The 17,686-nt window shown below is 50.0% G+C and overlaps 8 protein-coding genes across 8 annotated transcripts; 5 read left to right on the forward strand and 3 right to left on the reverse strand.

Moving 5' to 3' along the window:
* Positions 1-350: 350 nt before the first annotated feature.
* On the forward strand, positions 351-4,108 carry N7529_009901 (chaperonin-containing T-complex subunit CCT8; the record flags this gene model as incomplete). Its single annotated transcript, XM_057245428.1, has 11 exons — positions 351-928; positions 1,001-1,241; positions 1,294-1,318; positions 1,368-1,413; positions 1,478-1,541; positions 1,590-1,621; positions 1,669-1,727; positions 1,774-1,817; positions 2,229-2,302; positions 2,411-2,781; positions 2,835-4,108. 11 exons carry the CDS (start codon positions 351-353, stop codon positions 4,106-4,108), a joined length of 2,808 nt encoding a protein of 935 aa, XP_057093691.1.
* Positions 4,109-4,516: 408 nt separating this feature from the next.
* Positions 4,517-5,227, forward strand: N7529_009902 (mitochondrial 54S ribosomal protein bL12m; the record flags this gene model as incomplete). The annotated part of the gene is made up of 2 exons (XM_057245429.1): positions 4,517-4,750; positions 4,898-5,227. The coding sequence occupies 2 exons, from the start codon at positions 4,517-4,519 to the stop codon at positions 5,225-5,227; spliced, it is 564 nt and encodes a 187-aa protein (XP_057093692.1).
* A 403-nt stretch (positions 5,228-5,630) lies between these two features.
* N7529_009903 (uncharacterized protein) lies at positions 5,631-7,158 on the forward strand (the record flags this gene model as incomplete). Its single annotated transcript, XM_057245430.1, has 2 exons — positions 5,631-6,090; positions 6,158-7,158. The coding sequence occupies 2 exons, from the start codon at positions 5,631-5,633 to the stop codon at positions 7,156-7,158; spliced, it is 1,461 nt and encodes a 486-aa protein (XP_057093693.1).
* A 313-nt stretch (positions 7,159-7,471) lies between these two features.
* N7529_009904 (velvet factor family protein) lies at positions 7,472-8,371 on the reverse strand (the record flags this gene model as incomplete). Its single annotated transcript, XM_057245431.1, has 1 exon — positions 7,472-8,371. One exon carries the CDS (start codon positions 8,369-8,371, stop codon positions 7,472-7,474), a length of 900 nt encoding a protein of 299 aa, XP_057093694.1.
* A 3,149-nt stretch (positions 8,372-11,520) lies between these two features.
* Positions 11,521-13,494, reverse strand: N7529_009905 (uncharacterized protein; the record flags this gene model as incomplete). The annotated part of the gene is made up of 1 exon (XM_057245432.1): positions 11,521-13,494. One exon carries the CDS (start codon positions 13,492-13,494, stop codon positions 11,521-11,523), a length of 1,974 nt encoding a protein of 657 aa, XP_057093695.1.
* A 273-nt stretch (positions 13,495-13,767) lies between these two features.
* On the forward strand, positions 13,768-14,795 carry N7529_009906 (pre-mRNA-splicing factor SYF2; the record flags this gene model as incomplete). The annotated part of the gene is made up of 3 exons (XM_057245433.1): positions 13,768-13,980; positions 14,055-14,693; positions 14,748-14,795. 3 exons carry the CDS (start codon positions 13,768-13,770, stop codon positions 14,793-14,795), a joined length of 900 nt encoding a protein of 299 aa, XP_057093696.1.
* Positions 14,796-14,941: 146 nt separating this feature from the next.
* horA (ubiquinone biosynthesis protein COQ11) lies at positions 14,942-15,888 on the reverse strand (the record flags this gene model as incomplete). The annotated part of the gene is made up of 3 exons (XM_057245434.1): positions 14,942-15,363; positions 15,430-15,770; positions 15,827-15,888. The coding sequence occupies 3 exons, from the start codon at positions 15,886-15,888 to the stop codon at positions 14,942-14,944; spliced, it is 825 nt and encodes a 274-aa protein (XP_057093697.1).
* Positions 15,889-16,296: 408 nt separating this feature from the next.
* On the forward strand, positions 16,297-17,145 carry yaf9 (YEATS domain-containing protein YAF9; the record flags this gene model as incomplete). Its single annotated transcript, XM_057245435.1, has 3 exons — positions 16,297-16,329; positions 16,383-16,407; positions 16,457-17,145. 3 exons carry the CDS (start codon positions 16,297-16,299, stop codon positions 17,143-17,145), a joined length of 747 nt encoding a protein of 248 aa, XP_057093698.1.
* Positions 17,146-17,686: the final 541 nt, after the last annotated feature.

Below are 17,686 nucleotides of genomic sequence, written 5' to 3' on the forward strand. Positions count from 1 at the left end.
TTTCTGAGGTTTTTGTCGTGTAGAATTGTAGGGTGGCTGTGGTATACCAGGTATTGCAGGTGTGCTATAGTGGGGTACTTGGCTGCTATATACGAACCTGGTTAAATGGTGGGAGACGGTTAAAGGATGAAAACAAACGAATAACAACCTGTATGGATTTGCGGAAAGAACATAACTGTGGTGGTAGGAAGTTGAACTCGCAACGAAGTTGCCCCGGAGTTTGGTCTGCTTATCCCCGGCGGATAACCTCACCTTCAACTTCGTCACTTCTCTCCACGCAAACACATTAACCTCGAGATATTCTCCAATCCAACCTGCACATATGAAGAGTAAGAATTAGCCAACAAATCATGTTCCGCCAACCAATACGCGCACTCCGCGCACTCCGCACATTTCCATCCCACCCAGGCGCAAGCGCAAACTCTCTCCTCATTGCGCCTCGACATCCAGTCCACAGAGGCCTCAATCAACTCACAAAGCGATCCAGCAAGAAAATTACCCAGTCACGACCTCCCACCCATCAAGTCAACCGCCCCTTCACAACAACTCACCGCACCAACCGCCAGCAATACCACCGCTTCACCAACACCCGCCAACCACTCTCCAATCTCCTTCAAGCCGCCAAACCCCACCACTTCGTCTTTCTCGGCCTCACCATCTCAGGATTATACCTGTATAACACCGATGAAGTACCGCAAACAGGACGCCGGCGCTTCAACTGCGTGTCGCGCTCGCTGGAGCTTAAGACGGGCATCGAAAGCTACCGAGACATCCTGAATGCCGAGCGTGGAAAGGTCCTACCTGATAACCATCCAGTAACGCGAATGGTGGATGGTGTGCTACGGCGGCTTGTGGGTGATGCTGAAGGGGACTGGAGGGTACATGTTATTCAGGACGATGGGGTTGCTAATGCGTTCGTGCTTCCTGGGTATGTATTGGTTTCTGCTTGCGTGTTTTGGTTTGGTTTGGGGAAGAAATGCTGATGCTGATGCTTTTTTAGAGGTAAGGTCTTCGTTTATACGGGTATCTTGCCGGTTTGTTACGACGAGGATGGCCTGGCTGCTGTGCTGGGTCATGAGATTGCGCATGTTGTTGCTAGGCATCCGGCTGAGCGCATGAGTAATAGTTTCTTGACCCTCGGGGCTGTCCTGGCTATGTCCCTCTTTTTTGATGTCTCTGGGCAGATTTCTTCTTTTCTGCTGAATTTGATGGTTAGTCTGCCGAATTCGCGGACGCAAGAGGTAAGTTTGAGTATATTGGGGGCTTAGAACAGTGGCTAATGGGTGTCTTCAGGCTGAGGCAGACAATATTGGGCTGAGTATGAAATTTGGTGTTGGGGAGTTGGAATTCGATACTGACTTTGCCAGTGATGATGTCCAAGGCCTGTTTTGACCCTAGGGCGGCTGTTAAACTGTGAGTTTTGGTCTTAAGGTGTGAGTATGAGTTTGCATCTGGAAGCTGATCGTCTGGTTGCTAGGTGGGCTCGCATGCAAGAGCGAGAGAAACAATCTCCGCCGCAATTTATGTCGACTCATCCATCGGTAGGGATCGAGAATGAATATGGAGGTATACTTGCTAACTTATCGCAGAACTACAATCGGATGGAAGCAATTCAAGGATTGTATGTTTCTTAAACTTCTTGTTGTCATTGTTACTAACCTTAGCCAGACTTGACAAGGCTGGACATGTCTATAACGAGAATGGATGCAATGAAATCAGGGGTCACAGTAAGATATCTTGTTCCTTCATATCTCGCGATGCTAACCTTTCAAGTGCCTGGTTTCCGAACCGCCTATAACGCAGTCACCCGGGGTTTGGTATGATCAAGGGAATTCCGTGCATTGATACCACTGTACAATAATCTTAAAACAATGCATTGAATATGAGCCTTTCTCAACATCGATGAGTTATCAACTAACTGCTCCAGAGCTGCAGTATATGGACCTCCTTACTAAAAAGTTTGGTGATGGCATCCTAACGAAGTGTTCCCGCCCTTCTATAGCCATTTTTAGATGTATCATGTAACTATATAACTAGCAATTGACCACTTTCTTCTGATCATATGCGAAAAAAGCCTGTAGAAGTTGTATACTTCGCTGACCGCCAACTGGCGGGCTCCCCCTCGTGCAAACGGAGCAAACCCACCACCGCAGCTCCAAAAATTGCCCGGCACAACAGCTCCATCCACTCCCTTACATCAACTTTGATACCCAGTCGCATTTTCCCAGACGCGACATCAGATCATGTCACTTCAAATCCCAGGTCCCTCCCAAGCGGGGCTTTTCAAGCAGGGTTACCAGAGGTAAGTCGAAAAGTTGAGCCCGAAAACCCGCCCGCAATAGGGACCTCCTTATCTGGCTCCCAAATAACTCCAAGAAACAATTCAATTGACTGTCTTCCTCCTACCTAGCCACGATGCGGAAGATGGAGCCGTCATCCGTAACATCGAAGCCTGCCAGGCTATCTCGGGTACCGTCCAGACCTCCCTGGGCCCCTATGGCCGCAACAAGATCGTCATCAACCACTTGCAGAAGATGATTTTGACCTCCGATGCGGCGACTATCCTCCGCGAGCTCGATGTTGTTCACCCCGCTGCTAAGCTGCTCGTTATGGCCAGTCAGCAGCAGGATGCGGAGATGGGCGATGGTACCAACTTGGTCATTGTGTTGGCCGGTGAGCTGTTGAAGAAGGCAGAGGAGTTGATCCGCATGGGCTTGAAGACGAGTGATATTGTTTCCGGATATGAAAAGGCTCAGAACTTTGCCATGGCCACTCTCGAGGGTATGTTCTTTTGCTTGGTTGGTTGACAAATGAAGATGGCTGATTTCGTCTAGAGCTCGAGGTCGACAGACTCCAGGATATGCGATCAGCGACCGAACTGAGCAAGGCTCTCCGCACAGTCGTGGCTTCCAAGCAGTCCGGCACCGAAGATACCCTGGCTGCGTTGGTTGCCGAGGCGGTTCTGGCCGTGCTTCCCCAAAATCCGCTCAACTTCAACGTCGACAACGTGCGAGTCGTTAAGATTATGGGTGGTAGCTTGGAACAATCCAAGGTTGTCAAGGGTATGGTCTTCGGCCGGGAGCCGGATGGAGTTATCAAGAAGGCCAGCAGAGCTAAGGTCGGCGTGTTCAGCTGCCCCATCGATATCAGCCAGACCGAGACCAAGGGCACAGTTCTCCTGAAGAACGCTCAGGAAATGATGGACTTCACCAAGGGTGAGGAATCGCGTCTGGAGGCTGCCATCAAGGAGCTCTATGACTCCGGCCTCCGCGTCCTTGTTGCCGGCTCCACCGTCGGCGACCTGGCCATGCACTACCTCAACCGCTTCAATATCCTGGTCGTCAAGGTTTTGTCCAAGTTCGAGCTCCGCCGCCTGTGCCGTGTTGTCGGCGCTACACCTCTTGCCCGTCTGGGTGCTCCCATGCCCGATGAGATGGGCCAGATCGACGTCGTCGAGACCACCGAGATCGGTGGTGACCGTGTCACCGTCTTCCGCCAGGAGGATGTCAATGCCGTTACCCGCACAGCCACCATTGTCCTGCGCGGTGCTACCCAAAATCACTTGGAGGACGTTGAGCGCGCCATCGATGACGGCGTGAACGCTGTCAAGGCCATCACCAAGGACCCCCGCTTGGTGCCTGGTGCCGGTGCCACCGAGATCCAGCTCGTGGAGCGCATCTCCAACTTCGCCGACCGAACCCCCGGTCTTCCCCAGCACGCTATTCGCAAGTACGCCGAGGCCTTCGAGGTCATCCCCCGCACACTCGCCGAGTCTGCCGGTCTCGATGCCACCGAGGTTCTCTCGCGCCTGTACACCGCACACCACCGCGCCTCTAATGCCGAGTCATCTTCCGAAGAGGAGGGCAGCTCTTCCGAGGAGGAGGATCACTACTGGACTACAGGTGTGGATCTTGAAATTGGCGAGTCTGACGGTACCCTTGATACCGTTGAGGAGGGTATCCTGGATCTTTTGGCTTCTAAGATGTCTGCGATCCGCCTGGCCAGTGAGTCTGCCCGGACGGTGCTGAGCGTTGACCAGATCATTGTCTCCCGACAGGCGGGAGGCCCTAAGCCTCCGCAGGGTGGAGGTGACTGGGACCAGGACTAAATAAAAAAAAAGGAGAAATGAGGGTCTGAACGCTGTTTGATATTTGAGGCCTGATAGATCTTCGTACGATGATACGCTTATTGAGAACCATTGTAAATTGGACTACCTTTCTCTACTAGTAATCTTCTACAATTTACAATTCACAAATAATTTCTATGATACTGTATATTATATCTTCTTTCAAAGACAAAAGAGAAGAAGAGATAGACCCATCCAAGACTTTATCATTTCTATGTTTGCCTTATAGATAAACATCGACGCCTCAGGCACCATATAATCACGTGCCACTCCCAGATTTTCCTCGAATGTTTCCTTTTGTCTTGATATCAACGAGCGCGATTTCATATCCCACCACTTTTGTCTAATCCCCTTATCTCTGGAGCTTCCTGCCTCATCCTAATCTCCGCCATGTCATTCGCTACCCAGACCGCAGCTCGCTGCGCCAGACAGCTCTCCGGCTCCGTCCGTCCATCCTCCCTGCGCATCGCGACCTCCGCATACCTCACAGCCCGTCGCACACCCAGCACCCAACGATGGGAATCCACCGCTGCTGCCCCCACAAACCCTAAGATTTCCCAGATTGTGGACCAGATCAGCACATTGACCCTGCTTGAGACTGCCGACCTGGTCTCCAGCTTGAAGGTGGGTTTACCAAATCAATTGAGTGGCATTTTCGAATCAAGACATGCGACATAGTCCATCTCTACTGCCGTCAAGGCTCTTCCCGTCAATTCCAGACTCAATTGAACCAACCGATTTCACACTGGACCATCACTAACAGCACCACAGACCCGCCTGAACATCCCCGACCTCCCCGTCGGCGGTTTCGCCATGGCCGCCGGCGGTGCCCCCGGAGCCGCCGCCCCCGTTGAGGAGGAAGAAGCCGCGCCCGCCGCCGCCGAGAAGACCCTCTTCAACCTGAAGCTCGAGTCCTTCGAGCCCACTTCCAAGCCCAAGGTCATCAAGGAGATCAAGACCATGCTCGGCCTGTCGCTGGTTGACAGCAAGAAGTTCGTCGAGTCTGCACCCAAGATCCTGAAGGAGTCCGTGCCCAAGGAGGAGGCAGAGAAGATCATCGAGACCCTCAAGGCGCTCGGTGCTAAGGCGATTATGGAGTAAAAACTGTATCAGAAAGGGATAGATTGGAAAGAGAGCTCGTTTCTTTGTCTTGGAGATCTTGAGCTCTTATTGTTTGGGGCTGATCAAGGCAAAATGTACATTATACGCATTGTGTTCTGGGACCGTCTGGTACAGAGGGCTCGTTTGGTTAATTGATGCATTTAGCACATGCTGCTTTCCTTCAGTAATAAGTAAAAAGTAATTATTAAACTGTTTAATTGGTCTTTAGCAACATGAGTAACCTCAATCGAGTCAATCGAGTCGAATTGATGGAGTTGGTGTATCACTAAATGGCGAAAAAGCAGTGCATACATATGTCGGACTGAGCTTTGGGGTTCCGATCTCCAACTTACAAAAAAAAAAACTCCCATCTCAACAACACACAAGTTCTACCAGAGCCCTCATGACCAAAACACGAGCGCCTCTATTATGGCGTCAACTACACCAAACCCTCAATCCTACATCTCAATCCCTCCGCACAAGCGCGCAAGCATGCACAGCTTTGTCCCGTCATCATGCACGACCCTTCCACACCACCGAACACCGACCAGCACGCCAAGCACCATCCCTCCGAGATGCTGAGCGGCACAAAGTTCCCACTGGGGGCAAAGATGTATATAAACTTAAAAATGGCTTGAGCGTTGACCGCGATGGTTTCTGGTGGGGTGCGCTCAGTGCAGATGTGAACATTATGCTCGGAGAGTTCGAGGAAGCCGCGCATATCCTCTACGAAATGTCTAATGAAATGAACCTGATCCCCCCAGGTGTTAATTTCGCAACCTTCAAGTCTGTCGGCGAGCAGGTGATCAGGAAGTCGCACTCCGAACTTCCCTCGGCGAAGAGCGTGCGCACAATCTCAATAGGTAAGGGAACATAAAATGCATACTATGGCCCATAAAACATATCCCCAGAAACTGACTACATACCCAGATGTCGACGCCGTCTACCGAATCGCGTTCATGCTTATGGTCCTCCCAAAAGGCCAACTTGTTTTGGAATGGACGCGAAACGCCTGCGCACAAGCCAAATCCCGCCGTGCCCTCACCGAAGTAGTAAACCGGTACATTGAAATACCCGCCATCGACATCCACCGCAACAACGAGTGGATTGCGACAGTGAAGGACTTCGCCCTGGTAGACGGTTACCCACAGGCGATCATGCTATACGCGAAGATCCTCACGTGGCGTGGCGAAACCGCCCAGGCTGCCAGTCTCATGGAAAAGGAGATCCTACCCTATATCTCGCCCGTGGCTAGGAAGCCCGTCGTATGGAAAGACCTGACGTTATATGGGACTATGGATTCGCCGCTGCGGCTGTACAGCCTTGCTATTGCCGATACAAAGGGGATCGCTGCTGCTGCGGAGCTGGTGCGGCGAGCGGCGATCGAGTACGCGGAGCCAATTGCGTTGACAGAGATTGCTATTGCGCAGCTGGAAACGAATAACTTTGAGAAATACGAGGAGTACATGACCATGGCGGCGTCGGCGGGGTACGGCAATGCTTGCTACCACCTTGCGAACTACTACTATCGAGTTTCGACGGGCGAGTTCGCGTCGGCCGAGGAGGAAGCAGTAAAGAGGAAGCAGGCTAGGAGTGCTGAGGGTGCGGGCTTGTTCGGCTCACTTGATGGTATCCGGGAGTGGGCTGGTTCCTTGGTCCACAAGCCTTTGACTCGCAAAGACTATCTCAAGCTTGCGAGTGAGTGGTACAATGTTGCTTTTGCAACGGGTGTCTCGAATGCTGGGTTCATCTTGGCTCTGATTTCTCGTAACGCTGGCGATCTCGAGGAGTCACGCATGATGTATGACGCAGTTCCCCAAGAGAATCTTCTCAAATATTTGCCGGCAAAGGCTCTTCGAGAATTGGATACCAGGTGGGATGACCCGACATTTGAACCTGGTCTACCGCCTAAGCTCTTGAGACTTGGTTGAGTCGCCCTGTACAATAATCCTTCATATGTATATATATATCCCATGCGTTGTATAACATTTTGTCCGAGCTTGGCTTTGATTCATCTATATATCCCCTTGAGCGCACGTATATCTCATCTTAAGTTCCAAAGCAACATCATCAAACCCGTTACGGGCATTGAGGAGAGAAAAAAAAAGTCCAACGCCCGCCCCGATTCACCCCCGGGTCCAATTTTCATATCAAACACCCAACAAAGACAAAGCGATCAGACTCCAACCCAACTCTATGGGACCAAAAGAAATGCATATGCAAAAACACGACACGACAAGACCATCACCGCCTCTTCTTCCCCTTCCCCTTCCCATGCCCTCTAGTTTTCAACTCCACAAACCCCAACTCCTTCAACCCCTCCGCGAGAATCGACGAATCCCGCATTCCAGGAAAGTCCTTAGCAGGATACACCCGGAAGGGATCCGACCATGCCTCTGCAAGGATAGGCATGGACTGCCCCGTATCCTCGACGGAGCCCCAATTCATCAGTCGGAACTGAAGACGGTAAAGGCCCGCCGAGCGAATAGACAGATCGGCAAAAATGAAAAAGGTAGCTGGGTGGTGGAGGCGACTGGCCGCGCCGAAGATGTGCACACTAGGGTCGGGGATGGAGGAGGGGTGTGCGGGTGCTGAGTTCGGGTCTGGGTCTGCATTTACGTAGAAGGGCGACATGAACGCTTTGCCGGAGAGCAAGGGGGTTGAGAGATCATCGTCTGTGCGGGCGATACCGCCTGTATCTCTTTCGTGGTCTCGCTCTCGCTGGGGATCGGTGTCTGTTGGTTCGGCCCAGGGGGAGGAAGGCGAGACGGGGAAGAGGAGACAGCCTACTGTAAAGCGGGGGTCTTGGAGGAGGTCGCGGTCTTCTTGGGAGTTTGGGTCGAAGTCTGTGAGGAGGATTTGGACGATTGGGGGTGGGTCGACGGGGCGGCGATCTCGATCACCTGCGCCGCAGGCTCGTGCGGCGACGGGCTGTTGGCGGACGTGGAGGTGGTATCTGGATTGGGTAGATGGGCGTCGCGGAGGGGAGTCTGGTTCTGGGGAGTGGTGGAGGAGCTTGTCGAAGCCGTGGGGCATTCTGTAGGTGTTTCGAGATTGGGGTTTCGGTTCTTGTTTGATGGTCGGTGGTGTAGGGTTGAGAGCTTGTAGACCTGCGCTTTTATCCGACCAGACGGGACTGGGCATGGCTGTAGAACTGCTGCTATGTCTGTATAGATATGTTAGATCGTGTTCTTGTACCAACGTATGGTTCCGCTTTGTGTGACCTGACACAGATGTTACATGGGATTTTGTACGGGATCTCGAGCCAGAGACATCAGGATGGATGACTGACAGATAGAGGTGATTCATTCGACAGAAACAGAAAGAGAGGAACTTTACTGGGACTCCACGTCATACGTCCGACTCTGTTGACTATCATAGTTATGGGCTTGGCCCAGGGCTGGGTTCGGTCCCTCTTCGTAGGGTGCATAGTAGCCACGGGGATCAAAAGTTCCTGTTCGTAGTGGAAGCATTTGTGGTAGAGGTTGTCGGGTCATAAAGACATTGTCGGCTGGAGGCATATATCGTGGATCTGCACTTCTCTCGGGATACCCCAAGGCAGGAAGCCGAGGGGCGAATGGTGTAATCCCAGGTCGTTCACAGCCCGTTGATTGAAATTTTTGAGACTCATATGGATAGGGCAAAGGTATCGGACCATATTGATTGCGGGGGACTGAATCCATGTATGGACGATCCGACGTGGGATGCCCACATTTTTGAGGCGGCGACATCGGTTCTTCACAAGGTGCACGAGCCGACAATGGGTCCTTGTGTTATTGTTTAATGGGTTTTGTTTCTCGCCGTGTTCGGCGATTCAACAGAAGCATTGAAGTCCGAGCGTGTCAGATCACGGAGTAGATTCAACGTCTGTAGAATTATATATGTTCAATATGTTCAAGGGGTAAACGAAATGGAGAAGAAAATTAAAAAAAAAAAAAAAAAAACATGTCAAAACATGAATGCATATCCTGGATCTGCCTACGGTCAAGGCATCTGATAAGCCGCATGTGAATGCAGCAAGTTAATAGTGTTAAGTCTCCAAATCTTCTGTGGAACTCGGGATCTATACTTGCCTCCGAAGGGGAGGGAGGGGGGGGAGGGATTGGAGAAGTTGAACTAGTTGAACTTCATAGAAAAGTGATAGAAAAGAAAAAAAAGAAAACTGTTCAGAAAATAAAATTTGCCCCAATATTTACCCAATCACTTGGGGCTGAATGTGACAGGGAAGGTTAAGTGGAGATATCAGAATGATTTTCTTTCTTCCCTTTTTCTTCTTCTTTTTCACAGGAAATACACACCCTCAATTCTAGACGCATACGATTGGGTGCTGTACCCACCGATGGTATCAAGGGAAGAGCCGGGGGGAACGGGCCGAGCGGGCATGTTTTTGCCACGAGAAAGGAGCAGTGGGTGCCTTGTGTGGATATTGGTTCTTGGTGCGTGGGAGAGCTGAAACCACAACTTGGTTCCTGGCAGCAATTTGCGTTCAAGAGTGTCCAAAGATGGAAAGAGTCAGAAAAATAAATAATAAGAAGGTTGCAGTTGTGGAACTGAATGGCAAGTTGATAAAATTCGAAAGTCCATTTAATTTTTATGTCGCCTGTAATTGACCCATTTAGTGGATAGTTGGAAAAAACCAGTAAAAAAGTAGAATAAAAGTCAAGTCTTTACCTTTGGGCAAAAGGGTTCTTTTTTTCTCTCTTGATCGTCTTCTTCTTCTCCTTTTCTTACCCCTAATCAATGCGGAACTACAATATACAATATAAAACAATATTGTACGGTGTAACGAACTTGATGCCGAAAAACTTAGATCTCCGCTTTATAGAGTAAAGAACAGTTGTTTCGTAGAAAATTAACCAGGAACAACGTGTCGATCTATCGAATCTTGACCGACTTTGGAATGAGCTGTGACCAATTTACCGGGGTTTGGGACAGTCTCAGTGGCGATGATTGGCGTATAACCGTTTCTTGGCAATTAAAGAACCACACAACGGGGAGGATCTGTTCTTTACGTCAGTGGCACTTGACTCATCACGATATTGGCTTTGGAATCCCCTCCCCCCCCGCATGCTCCGAGCAGAAAAGGGCAATATTTCGGAGGGAAGATGGGGGAGGCATACCCTCGATACCCTGAAGCTTTCCAGGAATTCAAAGGTCAATTAGCGTTTCAAAACATAACGCTCTGACCATGCGTGGGTCAAGAAGTGGATATTTGACACTTACGATGGACCAAGGGGCTGTCAGATCGATCGACGAGGCAGCTATGGTGAATTTGCAGGCGAACGAACTAAGGTTAGATAAACGAGCCCGAATGGGTCCATGCGCCACTGCCTCCACAATCCTTTTTCTCCAAGAACAACAATTCGAGAGACTCGGATCCGACAATTGGCCTGCCTTCTACCGGTGGTTTGGGATAGTGTGGGCCGTATTTAGTGTGTGCGCCATATTCGTAAGCATCTTGCAGAAACCAAGCAATTGAAGAATTATGTCCTTGTAAAGGTTGAGACAATTTGTCGAAGCAGGCTGAACTTCAAATCCTATCGGCTGATGCGGCAGATGTAATTTTTTATTCCACCGTGGTGCTCTTGCATCGAGCCTGCGCAAATCAATGTGCTGCTAACGAACTTTGAGTGGCTGCAAATCGGAATTACCGGCCCTAGAAAGAAAAGGTCTCCACCCAGAATCAGACTTTTTTTCTCGGTACAATTTATGCAGCTGGGAGGTGTGGCTGCGCTGGATTCCCAACAAGTTTCCCCATCGGGGTTCTTGCGGAGTTGCCGCAATCTGCACGCCACTGCGAGAAGCAGGGATTCCATGTGCTCGTCGTTGCACAATTGTATGGAATAGGAAATGATGTTCGCATAGGCACATTACCATTCATGGTCAGGTACATTAAAGAGTTGACAATCATTCCTTCCAAGGTTGTATCCTTGTTGTCGATCCTGTACTCCGTAATCGAAAATGGTGTGACCCAATGGCTTGGGCCTCTATGGATGTGGAAACCCCACCAGAGTGCGTGTGGATGAACCGAGAACCGAGCAGGGATTGGAATACCAGTTAAACGGTTGTGCCGAGATGATCGGCAGACGTTGTCAATTGGCAGGGAATATCCCCGTTGTGCTTGATGAGATGGGTTGGTTGCCTCGGGGGCAACCTGGGAACTGCCATGCAGATATTCTGCCAGTTGACGATAGTATCACCGCTATGTACAAAAATCCTTGTTAGTGCCCAGCTGTCGTTATTTGCTTAAATCTTTTGATTTTGTACATTGAGATTGCTTTATGCTACTGGAACTAATCATAGTCCAGATCTAGACTTGGATCTATATCCAAGTGGTAGGGTCCCCAGCAATTCCGAGGGTGTGTGGGAGTTCCACTAGGAGATAGTGCCTGTTCCTCGGAATTGGAAGAGAGCCTGATATGCATCAAAGCACCAAGAGGGCCAACCGGCATCGGTCCACTGTCAATAACTCCGGTATTCTGCCCGACATACAGTCCGAGAAGTTCACCGAAATGACGATCCCAAACGACAATGTACCCGGAGGACTGCCATGGTTCGTCCGGACTATACCGCATATCCATGCAGCCAAGTTGCATTAGATGTAAGGTATTGGCCCCCGACTGAGGCGCTCCACCAACGATCAAGCGAGCCCGAAGGAGTCCGAGACTCGGCGGAGAACTAGGTTTGGTGGAATCATGCAGCACAGAGATCCTGGAGTCAGACAATTCTATCGGTGAGTGCTCCGGGAACCAACACAGTTCGAATCCTTCAAACTTAGAGCGAAATTCCTGTAGCCGCTCTTTCCTGTAATCAAGGTGCGTGACAATCTGCAGAGATTGTCCGTTGTGGTCATGCAGTAGATCAGCGATCCTGGTCAATGCAGCCGGTGACTTGGAGCATCCATGGACGCGAAGTTCTGCGTATAATTGGCCTCCATGACTTGAGTTGACACCGCTTTTGTTATTCTTGGGCACAAGTTGGTCTCCAAAGGCTTCCCATATTGACTCTGAGGGCTCTGGAGCCGTAGTGGAATGTTCTTGGCTTTGAGGGTCCCACTGAACCCCCATTCTCTGGCCCATGTCTTTGAGGCGAGCCTCGAGTAGCTCAAGATAGTCTTCTCCCCGTACTAAATCAGGTAATGCTTCACCCACAACAGGGTCATCCACGAACACCTGGAGATTTGAAAACCTCGAGATGAACGGAAGAGTGTCACCACACCGCTGAGAGACATCTTCTAGATATTTCACTGCAATCTCCGAGCGGACGTTTTGTATTAATGTCAGCACTACTTGATAAGCAGCGAGGCAGCTGTGATGATCTTTGGGCTGGAGATTTTTCAAAAAGTCGTTCCAGCATTTGTGAAGTACCTCATCGCTTCCAAGCCTGGCAAGAAGATAAATGTATTCTTGACCACGGATGTGAGAGCTGAACCGTCCGTCGGGCTGATCGATATGCTTCCTCCAGTACAGAATATCATGCAGTATGGGACGGTTCTGGGGAACTAGATCCGCCTCGCCCTCCCCTGTAACTGCAGCAAGCATGGGAGTTGGATCATAGTTTGGGTCTTCGAAAGTCTTGCAGTCAAGTGCCTCGGAACATTGCTGAACTATGCGTATGCTCTCCCTGGCGCCTAGAACTGGCAAGCCCACAAGTTGATGGTTTCTCACAAACTGCTCAAGAGCGGAAGGCGAAAGATCAAGCACCGCAAGAGATATCCCTGTAGCGTACGTCCCAGGCTGAACTTGGAGCTGAAGGCGATTGAGCCTTGCAATAAGGTCACTCACCACTGTGATGATCTCTTGTATTGTGTTTTGTCGTTGACAGCGCTGCAAAGCAAATCGCAGCAACGTGCTGTTTTCGGCCTGCAAGAGTTCCGATCCATGGGCGTCTTTGACATATCTCTCAATCAGACTCCGCAAGAAAGATATGTTGGGGGTTTCCGCATCGAGGCCTCGCAGCAGCTCTTCGTTGCGTAGGGTAAGGCCTTTGAGAGAAGTCCATAATGAAGCAGGTGGCGAGTTTGACTTCCAATCAGTAGAAAAAAGACCGTTCAGATACCCCGATAGTTCTACATCAGCATCCGAGCTCTGAATTGGCTTTGTTGAGCCTGTCAAAGTGAAACGAAGAAGCTCGGACGGTGATGGGTCATGCAGTTGCTTTGGGGACTGGATCGGAGTATAAAGGTTGCGCACCAATTGCCGTGATAGTAGACAAAAATGCCTTTGTCTTTTCTTTTGTAGCAACAGTCGAGTGTACACCCCTCCCATGTTTGGTAGAATGGGCGACAACCCGTACCAAATAACTAGTTGATCGGAAGATGTGGAGAAGATAAACACGGCGATAAGGGGCAAGTCTGGGGTTTACCCGGCAGATCAAAAGCGGTATACGCGGAATACTGCCATAGAGCGGTACCAGGAGCGGTATGACGGGCCGTATTCACTTTTATCTCATCGACCAGCTTTAACTTCTCAACCTCGCTGCCACAACACTCGCCGCATTACACTCGCATTTGATATTCATCCTGGCAAATAGTATTCAACATGGTACGAACACGAAATGCAGACAAGGCTGTAAAGGCCGAGGGGAAAGAAGAGCAGATCGTCGAGCAGGCGACCGAAAACGACAACACTCACGAAGCACACGTTGAAGCACCCGAGACGAATACCAAGGCCCCTTTAGAGGAAAAGAAAGATGACGCTGCTCCCAAAGCGAACGATAGAATGGCTAGATTCAAAGCCTTGCAAGCCCGAGCTGTAAGTGATCTTCAACTTAACTTTGTTGGCTAGTAGGCCTGACCAACTTGGATACATGACTGACACCAAATTAGAAATCCGCGACAGAACGCAACTTGAAAGAAACCGCAGCTGAGTCTCAGCGCTTGACTACCGATCCTGCTCTGTTAAATAACTTGTCCCGCAAGCATGCATTCGCTTCACACAACCTCCTCAAAGCAGACACAGAAGCGGCTGGAGAAGACTTTGAGCGCAAGCGCGCATGGGATTGGACAGTTGACGAGTCAGAAAAGTGGGACAAGCGCATGGGGAAGAAGCAGCGCCACCGAGACGATGTGGCATTTAAGGATTATTCTCAGGATGCCCGCAAGGTGTACAAGAGACAGTTGAGAGATCTGCCGCCCAATTTGGAAGCATACCAGAAAGACAAGATCGCTGCTATTGAAAGAGCTGCTGCCAACGGTGATCTTGAGATCGTGGAGACCGAAGACGGCGAAATGATCGCAATCGACAAGAACGGGAGCTTCTATTCTACTGCGGATTCAACCGGCTTTACAGACAGCAAACCAGATCGTGCTGCTGTTGACAGACTGGTCGGTGATATCCAGAAGGCCGAGGAAGTGCGCCTCAAGAAGCGCAAGGAGCGTCGTGGTGGCGATGATGATTCGGATGTGACATACATCAACGAGAAGAACAAGCAGTTCAACCAGAAGCTGGCTCGCTTCTATAACAAGGTCGGTTTCCACCTGATTAGCTTTTTTTGGGCCTATCCACTAACAGATCTATAGTATACAACCGAGATTCGGGACAGCTTCGAACGTGGCACTATGATCTAATGCGAATATGAACTTGATTGCGATATTTTACATGAGTGGAAATCCTGGGCCGTGCTTGGAGGCACCAGACATCGATCAACTAGCAGAGATTCCAACCGTTTTCCCGAATCCTCACAAGATTTTAAAACGTGGCTCGACCCCCAAACTTAGAGCATCGTCTTTCGCCAGGCCTTTGTTGCAAGTGCCTCAATCTGCTTTGTGCCAACTGCACCCTTCGTGGACTCATCCTCCAATGCTTCGACCACCGCCTCACTCACAACATCGACTTTGAGAGGTTTTTCAGCCATAGACCCAAGGAACCCCAGCTTGTTCCCAAGGAAGGTGTTGAACTCAGATGCAACAAAGCCACCCAGTGCGATTGGCAGTGTGAATTTCCGGCTGGAGTCGTACATGAAGCCCGGGCGTATGAAGATGCTCCGTAGATCCGGAAGCGTGGATGTGATAGTAGCCTCCGCTTCTCTCTTAGTGCTGATGTATCTAGCCGGCAGAAGTGGAGCTCCCGCAGCAGCAGAGATGTAGACAAAAGTTGGAACGTGTTCATTGGTGGATTCCTGAGCTAGCGCAATAGCTATGCCACAATAGCATGTTAGTATTTCATATCTCCCTAAAATTATTCGAAATCGATTGTACATACCTGAATCTCTGTTCATCAATTCATAAGTCAATTGTCCATCTTTTTCCTTTGGGTCCAAAGCTTCGCCCTCTTGTCTTGTTAGAGGATTCTGGCTCCCAAGCTTAGAAGTGCTAAAAGCGCGCTGGAGGCCGCTGATAATAGGCTCTCTCCCTTGTACGACACCCTTGTAGTCAGCTTCTAACAGAATTCCCATTGTATGCACAACAGCAGAAGCACCATTGAGATATGACTTGTAGCTCTCGGGCTTCAAGATATCGGCTTTGGCCCACTCCACGGAGCCTGCCCAGCTGGGTCGATCTTTAGAGTCGGTGACTGCGTCCCACCGGGGCTCACCGGATCGGCTAGACGAATATCAGTATTGGCGCTTTATGCATATTCATACACAGGGTAAAGCTACCTTAATGATGTGACCGTCCATCCCCGTGCCGCTGCAGCTTTACAGATTCTGGATCCTAACATACTTGTTAGTAAAATTGAGTCCAGCGATTGTCTTGTTTGGATATCATATACCCAGAAAGCCGCTGCCTCCGGCGACAACCAATCTTTTAGCTGCCATAATATAGCTCTGTGATAGCTCCGGAGAATGATATCACCAAATTTGAAACAACAAGATGATGTGTTGGTCTTGCTGTCTAAGATTGTAATTGAGGATTCCGAACTTAGGCGCAATCAATTTCGAATTTTATATTTTGGAAAAGCTGAAGAATGGAGTAGTCTCTTGATTCGTGAATCCCTAGGTAGCGTCATTCGGTATCCTTTGCCTTTCTATCGGGCCATGTCCGGATTATCATTGTTCCGTTGCGACTTTCTTGCGCCCTTGATCGACCGTAGAAGTAACCATTTAATACAACTCGTTGATACTCAAAAATGCCATCTGCAACAGGAAATAAACGTGTCAGGGTACGTTATTAGCCCGGAAAATATTATGGAATGCCAATTAACATAACTTACAGGGCGTCTCCGTCTTCCGACCATTCAGTATGTCCAGCGCGCATCGTCGTCAACAGTCTCAAACTAACAAATACAGTATTTGGGAGTGTCGCACACCCATTCGACCCCGAACAAAAACCCGAAGACTGCCCACCCGACCACACCCACAGATGGCAGATCTTTGTCCGCGGAATCAACGGCGAAGACATCTCCTACTGGCTCAAGAAAGTGCAATTCAAGCTCCACGAGACATATGCGCAGAACGTGCGCACAATCGAGCAGCCACCCTTCGAAGTTTCCGAAACAGGCTGGGGTGAATTCGAGATCCAAATCAAGCTTTACTTTGTCCCAGAATCGAACGAGAAGCCCCAGACCCTATGGCACAGTCTGAAGCTTCACCCGTACGGGCCGGACGCGGAGGGAATGAAAGAGCGTCGGGAAACAGTAATCAGCCAAAACTACGAAGAGATAATTTTCAACGAGCCCGTCGAGCCCTTCTACGAAATCCTGACTGGTGGTTCGCCAGGTGCACCGGCTGGCAAGAGCAAAGGGAAAAATACTAGGCAGCCAGCTCAGAGCAGGACAGCCAATATTCCAAGTGGGGATTCTCCTGGTAATCCGTACAGTCGGGTTACGGAGAACAAGGAGCTTGATCGGCTGGCTGAGGCCACGCAGACGGTTGAGCAAATGATCAGGGAAGAGAAGGAGCGCTTGATTGAAAAGGAAAAGCTATTGGCTGAGCTTAGGGAGAGCGAGGGTGTTCCTGCCAACACGAAAAAGCGGTGATTTCCGTGAATCCTCATTTCAGTCCAGACCAAGCTATTAGCCGTGGTTGGCTTTTGAGAACACTCAAGATCTGTTGGCCGATAACCCCTCACTCCTCCGATCCTAACTTAATGGCTGAATGCTCAGTGCCAAAATGACTTGACATGTGTCTCGCCGGGGCTTTTCTTGGTGCTATCGCGCGCCATGCCATCCATGGAAACAGATATATCGGCCCGAAGCCTGTATTCTTCCGGTACTTCCGATCTGTTGCTTTTTAATCCCAAGTGTCACCTTTCGGTCAATGTTGGGATGAAACCATGTTCATACGACACACGACTTGTACATGTTACCCCTCACCACTCGCATGCATAGCCTCACGGCGTGACGAGTCCCACAAGTGTTTCATCATTTGTCAGAAAGCATAGCAGCAGCACAAAGCACCGAGAATACCTACCCAATCAAGATTGGAATGGTTCTCGGTCTGCGGACCTATCATTGATTGCCAGTTCGTGATATTACAATACTCTCTCAAACAAGGATCAGCCCATGGAGGTCATTAAAC

Source organism: Penicillium soppii (assembly GCF_028829465.1).
Source record: "Penicillium soppii strain IBT 18220 chromosome Unknown utg000007l, whole genome shotgun sequence".
NCBI lineage: Eukaryota > Fungi > Ascomycota > Eurotiomycetes > Eurotiales > Aspergillaceae > Penicillium > Penicillium soppii.